At 35.2% G+C, this 6,681-nt stretch overlaps 1 protein-coding gene across 2 annotated transcripts; it reads right to left on the reverse strand.

The window, feature by feature from the left end:
• Positions 1-352: 352 nt before the first annotated feature.
• On the reverse strand, positions 353-6,363 carry LOC108671051 (actin-binding Rho-activating protein). Of its 2 annotated transcripts, none has more exons than XM_018158533.2 (7): positions 6,332-6,363; positions 5,361-5,574; positions 4,867-4,935; positions 4,341-4,425; positions 3,668-3,760; positions 2,328-2,435; positions 353-1,367 (listed from the first exon to the last, which is right to left on the reverse strand). In XM_018158533.2, the coding sequence occupies exons 2-7, from the start codon at positions 5,525-5,527 to the stop codon at positions 1,320-1,322; spliced, it is 570 nt and encodes a 189-aa protein (XP_018014022.1). In that variant the 5' UTR covers positions 5,528-5,574; positions 6,332-6,363; the 3' UTR covers positions 353-1,319. The 2 variants fall into 2 exon arrangements, with proteins under 2 accessions (XP_018014022.1, XP_018014023.1); XM_018158534.2 differs by having other exon boundaries at positions 353-1,371.
• Positions 6,364-6,681: the final 318 nt, after the last annotated feature.

Consider the following 6,681-nt stretch of genomic DNA (forward strand, 5'->3'; position numbering starts at 1 on the left):
ACATAGAATAGAATAGACTAGAATAGAATAGAATAGAATAGAATAGAATAGAATAGAATAGAATAGAATAGAATAGAATAGAATAGAATAGAATAGAATGGAATAGAATAGAAGTGTCGGCACTGAAGAAATAGGCCCATGGCCTGTTGCCGATTCTTGAACTTTTCGAGACTTGATTCACAAGGGATCCGGCCTTTGGAACCCGATCTTTCCATAACTGACGATTGATTGAGATAGCTGCTGGACTTATTGCCTGGTCCGTAATTTGCTGGGCATTTTAAGACTGAACATATACTCCTGCATAGCTTCGTCTGGACTTATTGCCTGGTCCGTAATTTGCTGGGCATTTTAAGACTGAACATATGCTCCTGCATAGCTTCGTCTAGTCTGTTCTTGAAGGCGTTTCATGCAGTCATTACGCGGCTTGCAGGGCAGGGACTCAGGAAATTAACCTATATCTCCCAACAGTTACCTATTGCCTTCCTGTCATCTTCTCCCGTTCTTATCTCTCCTCCTCGCTTACCCTGTGCTTTCTATACTGAAGTTACCCAACTCCAAAAGTCTGCCTATGAAATCGCCCCAGATGGTCTGCTTCGTTGTTCTAATCTGATGGTCTCGCAAAGTGTCTCTTCCCAAGTTCTCAAACGTTACGTCTCATCTGAAGGTCTGAGGTCTCCTCTGAAATTCTTTCCGAGGATCTTTGCCTAAGGTCTGCTTCGAAAGTCTCCCCGGAGGTCTTCCCGAAGGCGTCCCTGAAAGACTCCTAGTAATGCCGGAATCTAAGTCCTTTTTCTACCAAAATGTAATTTAGCCCTCACTTTTTTCAATTCAAAGTCTTTAATTATATTTCTTCATCTTGCAGTGGCAATATTCATTTTCGCACCCGTCGTTCCTTCACCTTTGTTCATTTTCTTCCTTCTCTCTCTCAACTCAGAATTTGGCCAATGTTCATAATTTTTTCATCCTATATTTTTTCATATCATATATTATATTTTGAGGATTTCCTGACACTCTTTCGGTAAGCGATCTATGTGCTTATTACTAGAAGATCGCCCTTCGCAAGCGTTCAATAATTAAATATAGTAATCCAGCTGTTTTAAAAATGTAATTTTCGACGTTTTCGTATTGTAAAATGACGATTGTGACTTTGACGATGCTCATTTTTCTCTTCGTTGTATTATTATTCGTAGCTTTTCTGCTCCCTGCCTATCCGTTCCAATGCCCCTTCAATTATTTTTTCTTTCCGATTCAAGTTTCTTTCTTGTTCCACATGTCGAGCCGCCAAAATCTTCTGCTTAAATCAGCGGGTCGCTGAAGCCTTAAGCCTTCTTCGGCCCCATTGGAATTTCATCGCCCGGGAGAGTCGTCTGCCTGACCAATATAAGGGCTCACTCAATGGATACCAGGTCACCGAATAAATACGAGGTCACTCAATGTATACGAGGTCACCGAATGTATACGAGGTCACTCAATGTATACGAGGTCACCGAATGTATACAATGTCACCGAATAAATACGAGGTCACTCAATGTATACGAGGTCACCGAATGTATACGAGGTCACCGAATAAATACGAGGTCACTCAATGTATACGAGGTCACCGAATGTATACGAGTTAAACGTATGTTTTAAGAAGACTCTATATAAGGGGTTACAGTTAATATAACGGGTCACTGAATATAAATGAGGTCACGGTTTATATAATAGGTTACTGTTATTATTGGAAGAAGTGGATGTATACGGGATCACGGTAAGCATAAAAGGTTTCTTTTAATATACGAGCTCACTGGGTTTATACAAGGTTAATGTATGAATAAGTGTATAAGAAGAGGTCGCTGAACGGATACGAGGTCAACGTGAACATAAGTAATCACTAAAAAAATAGAGAAAATTTTCACTGTCATGTTACATGCATCTTGCATCAATAAGTAAAATTCAATACAATATATTACAACTTGTGTAAGAATAGAAAAAAAATAAATTTATAATTCAGGGGTTTCCTAACAATTCAATCTTTCACTCATTAGGTCGCAATTTATGCTCTAAATTACTACTGCCAAAATTATTTTATTCAAATGCTAGTAAACCGCACTTGAAGGTAAGTTCCACCGTTTATTTCAAATTGAATTACTACCCGGCAATTGCATTAATTCGATGCTGCAGCAAAATTTGCTCCTGTTTTCAATCCAACCTATATTACTAAATAATTTATTTTAGCGGTGAATATCGAAACGATAAATAAAGTTATAGGAAAGCCTATATGACTAAAAAAATACTTTAACAGTAAATATTTCATCAGAAAATAAATTAAAATAAGAATAGCCCACCTTGCATTGCACCTCTCCGCCGCCGGCCACCAGAGGGCGCTCACCGAACCGTGCTCTGATGGAGTTGATGTTGCTGCTCAGCTCGATGATCTTGTGGTCGTCGCGCCGCTGAATCATCGATGATTCTCATATATTGAGTGCAAAAATTTCATCCAAATATATCATGATGTTATTTTATAAAAAATGCCCATGCCATTATAAAATGATAACATAGAATTATAGAATAGAATTTCAGGTTTTTCAACTATCTATTTCTCGTGTGACGGGTGACAGACACTTCGTGTGTATTGATGAAGCAAAGATTGATATACTTTAGTTTGAATACTCACAATTCATAATGGACTCATATCCAGTAAATTTTTAATCGAATGTTACTCTTTGCATATGTTTATGTAGATATGCCATGATTTATTTCTTCCCATTGATAATTTATTAGTATTTATGCCTTTTTATTCATAGTCCTTTTTCTCCATTTCCCTATCGTTATCTTAAATTTTCTTGTTATAAATAATTAGAACGTAAAAATTGAATGTACAGGCATCACAAATAAGAACATTAAATGCTCACAAACTTTAAATCTATTTATCGGTGCAGCTTAATGATTAAAAGAGTTAGGCACGACTTTAGATCTATAGCTTGATCATTCCGAATGCAAATCGTAAACTACAATTTTTCTCATTACAAACTATCAGGAAGTAAAAATGTCCAGACTAGTATCAGAAAAAATACGTGAAAATCTCTCGTAATTTAAAATATTTTTATCGATCCGCCTTGAAGATTTGTATCGGTGTGCCTTGAGCAAAATAGGTACGCGTTTTCTATATTGATAGCTCGTTTGCTCCATGTCCACATCATTTCACCATAAAAATTACATCAGTAAGTAGACAGTTGCGCGAAGTGGCATAAGAAATAAATGCCAAAAAATATCTCGTAACTCATAAGATTTGTTATCAATGTTTCATGATTCAACAAAGTACACCAAGAGAAATGAGTTCGGATTGTCCAAATAATGAAAAACATTTCCTGCCTTTGTGGTGCTGGATCAACCTGACCCTGATGTCTGCTCGTATTGTGGAGAGAATTAATGAGCATCATTATTAGGACGATATATGAATATGTGGGACGATATGAATTTACATATCATACTTACACTCATCAATGTAGGACGACAAAACCCACTAATTTAATATAACACTCAGGTTCACACACAATGCAAATAATTAGATGAACTAATTATTATAACACTCAAGTTCACACACAGAGCAAATAATTACATGAAGCAATTGAAATAACGCTCGACAAAACCCACTAATTTAATGAGTGTAAGGCCCGCTTGTCACCTGGTAGAGCATCTCTCCTTCGAAGTGCAGGAACCCATGCTTCCTGGCCCGCAGCAACGTGCCTACGAGCTTGTCGGAGATGTTCTTGTAAATCTGAACAAAGAAACATACAAAGACTACTTCTGATATTGATTTTCGTTATTTCTATAGATAGATTACTATCCTTATAAGCCGAAAACTTAATAAATTTATCAAATAAAAATATTTTTTTAGCTTTAATCATCAAACATAGCGCATATAAAAATTATTTTATAAAAAAATTAAATTCGGTTTTATTGGCTGCAATTGATAAACCTTTTTATCTTGCTTTCAGTTTGCTCAAATTCATGTTTTTCACTAATTTTTGCGTCTTACTATACAATTCATTCATGAAATGACTTTAAAATATCCCTGTTCGGATGTTTGAGATGCGGTTAATTTCTATTTGAATAAATTAGGTTCTATTGAGTAGATCACACAGCCGTGCGAAAATTTTTATATTTTCTATTAAAAGGATCGACTACGATAGCATAAATTTACATAAAGTAATTTATTAATAAATAGGAAGAATAAATCCTGAAGGAATAAGTAATTTATCCTTAAATAGGAAAAATAAATATTTACAATCAAATAGCAAAATTTTCAGCAATGCGAAGCTGCAGAAGAGCACTATAAAGACAGCTCCTATACTCACGCTAAAAAGTCGCCCAAAAGTTATTGCGGCAAAACCGTCCTTGCTTTTCCATTCTGCACACTCGAAGATCATGTAGCAGAGATGCCTGCAAAACTACAATGGTATTATTATTCAATTCAACGCAATAATTGCTTAAGGTTTGTCGTTGCTTCATTCGCAAACTTCCTGATGATAGGCAGTGATGACATTTGTGATAATGTAATAAACCAGGAGCAATGGTGTGATTATGAACTTCGATTCAATTGCATTATATTGGCCTATTTACCTTGTTTTGGGTTTATTGAAAAATAGAAGAATGTTTGCCGGTTGAGTACATTCATCTATTCGAACACGACAAATAATTCACTTTTTTGCACCATGAACAGAAATAATTTGAGTGTTTTCCTCATAAGAACATCTACTATGAAAATTTTCGCTTGAAGAAATTTAAAATTGATAGAATTACAATAATAAATAATTCAACATATTTATTCAACATATTTCGGGTTCTTAGACTGGAATTCCAGTAAATTTAACAATAATTTACCGTATTTCAGTCATGATGCTAAGCTGAGCCTCTCTAGCACGCGCCGCTGACTTACTGTTGGGGTCTGGCCTGAAAAAAAATCGCAGAAAACGTTAGCATAGAAAACAGTCCAGATGAGTAGAAAACTACAGGATAGTGTTGGTCCGGGCTTAACAATACGAACAATAATTCGGCGTCTATACCAACCTAATTGCCCTAGGTTATTATTTTTCATTAGCGGAGCTATTGTTATGTTCTCTGCAAGATATACCTGAATTGACCGAAATTTGCAGTGTTTTCTCCATACATTAACAGTAAATTCTAAACAAGGTCATAATTTATCAAAGAAAATTAAGAGAATGCAAGTTCAGTTTACTTTTCACAACGAATATCAGAAAAAATATATTATATTCTCTATAGACACCATCATTCACTCACATAGTTATATCTATAACATCAGCACACAACATGAAATTAAATAGCCGATCTTAACATTCGACAGATATATGATTTACCTGCCGTAATTTTCTGAGTATTTCGTTAACTTATATGTACTTCCAGGCCCCTGCCAGTCGCTGAAGGCGCAGTTGCTCTGGTAGTCTGCGTGTTGCTTCACCCGCGCGTTGAACTTGCTTGTGAGGCTGGACACTCCGTCGTGGAAAAGACGCAGCGTCACCGGCATTATTCAAACGATCGATTCTCCGCCACCCAGATTTTAAATTATAAACTCTGCAAGGAACCGTGAGTTCATTTCCATACTATGATCTTATATAAGGTAAATCCTTCTTAACTTACATTATTATTTTATTTGTTATGATAAACAATGATAATTAATTGAATTTGTGTTATTAAATTTAAAATTTGAAGCTTAATGAATAATTTAAAAAATCATTTGACGCGCAAAATTTTTCGTGGCTCACTGCAGCATTTCACTTTACTTTTCAGTCTTAGAATAATTTCAATTCCTGAATCGCACTCAAAATTTATCGTTCCCTTGATAATTGATTCTACAATCACCGCTTTGTTATTGTTGTTAAATTTACGCAAAAAAAATTGTTCACACAGATTTTGAATGGCATTGAATTTGAATACTTTTTCAGCATTTAATAACTTGTTTGTAATTGTCTAATGCATCCATTGATCCAATAGCAATTTCCGTGAATGAAATTCTAACTCCGAATAAGATTTTATGTAAGCCTTATGCAAATAAAAGCACATTTTTACATATGCTTTTACATACATAACATACATACATATCTCACATAATATATAAATAAAATTCTTATATCTAAAGGCATATATGTATAACAAATCTTAAGTAAATATTATAAGCAATATTCGAACTTCAATTGGTTGAAATGGTGTTTTTATATGAAAATTCTTATAAATTGTATGGTACATAAAATTATTTATCCTTCATTAGTTAGAAGTGTTTCAGAATAATCAATCTCAAAGTCATTAACAATTATGCAATTATTATATTTACAGGCAGTGTGCACCACCTCTGTAGTAAGATTCTGCAGCGTAACTAAGTAACGGCGGTTGCTCTGCCCCGAGTTACTCAAGACATGAAGATTACCGGTAAAAAATATGCGCGGAAGATGGATGGCCAACTAAGTGCTACACCATGGCCGCCTTAAACACAGCTATAATTTGTAGCAAAGGAACGTGTCATTCTTGCCTTGCGATAACATGGCTAGTGGCTGCGCCTCCTGGTCTCAAAATTATCTTACTATTTTTTTTTGTCTGTTCAATTTTTAGCTCTCAGGTGTTAGCCCGGCCTATGTATAATAATTCTGATTAGATAAACTTTCTATTTCAAGCCTCCAAGTGTCA

This window comes from Hyalella azteca, unplaced genomic scaffold (genome assembly GCF_000764305.2).
Source record: "Hyalella azteca isolate HAZT.00-mixed unplaced genomic scaffold, Hazt_2.0.2 contig9153, whole genome shotgun sequence".
Lineage (NCBI taxonomy): Eukaryota > Metazoa > Arthropoda > Malacostraca > Amphipoda > Hyalellidae > Hyalella > Hyalella azteca.

Coding starts and splice junctions, on each gene's coding strand:
- LOC108671051 (XM_018158533.2), bottom strand. CDS start 5,527: ATGCCGGTGACGCTGCGTCTTTTCCACGACGGAGTGTCCAGCCTCACA. Junction 3,761..4,340: donor CTTTTGGGCGACTTTTTAGC/GTGAGTATAGGA, acceptor TTCTTTGTTCAG/ATTTACAAGAACATCTCCGA. Junction 1,368..2,327: donor GCGGAGAGGTGCAATGCAAG/GTGGGCTATTCT, acceptor TTGGTCAGGCAG/ACGACTCTCCCGGGCGATGA.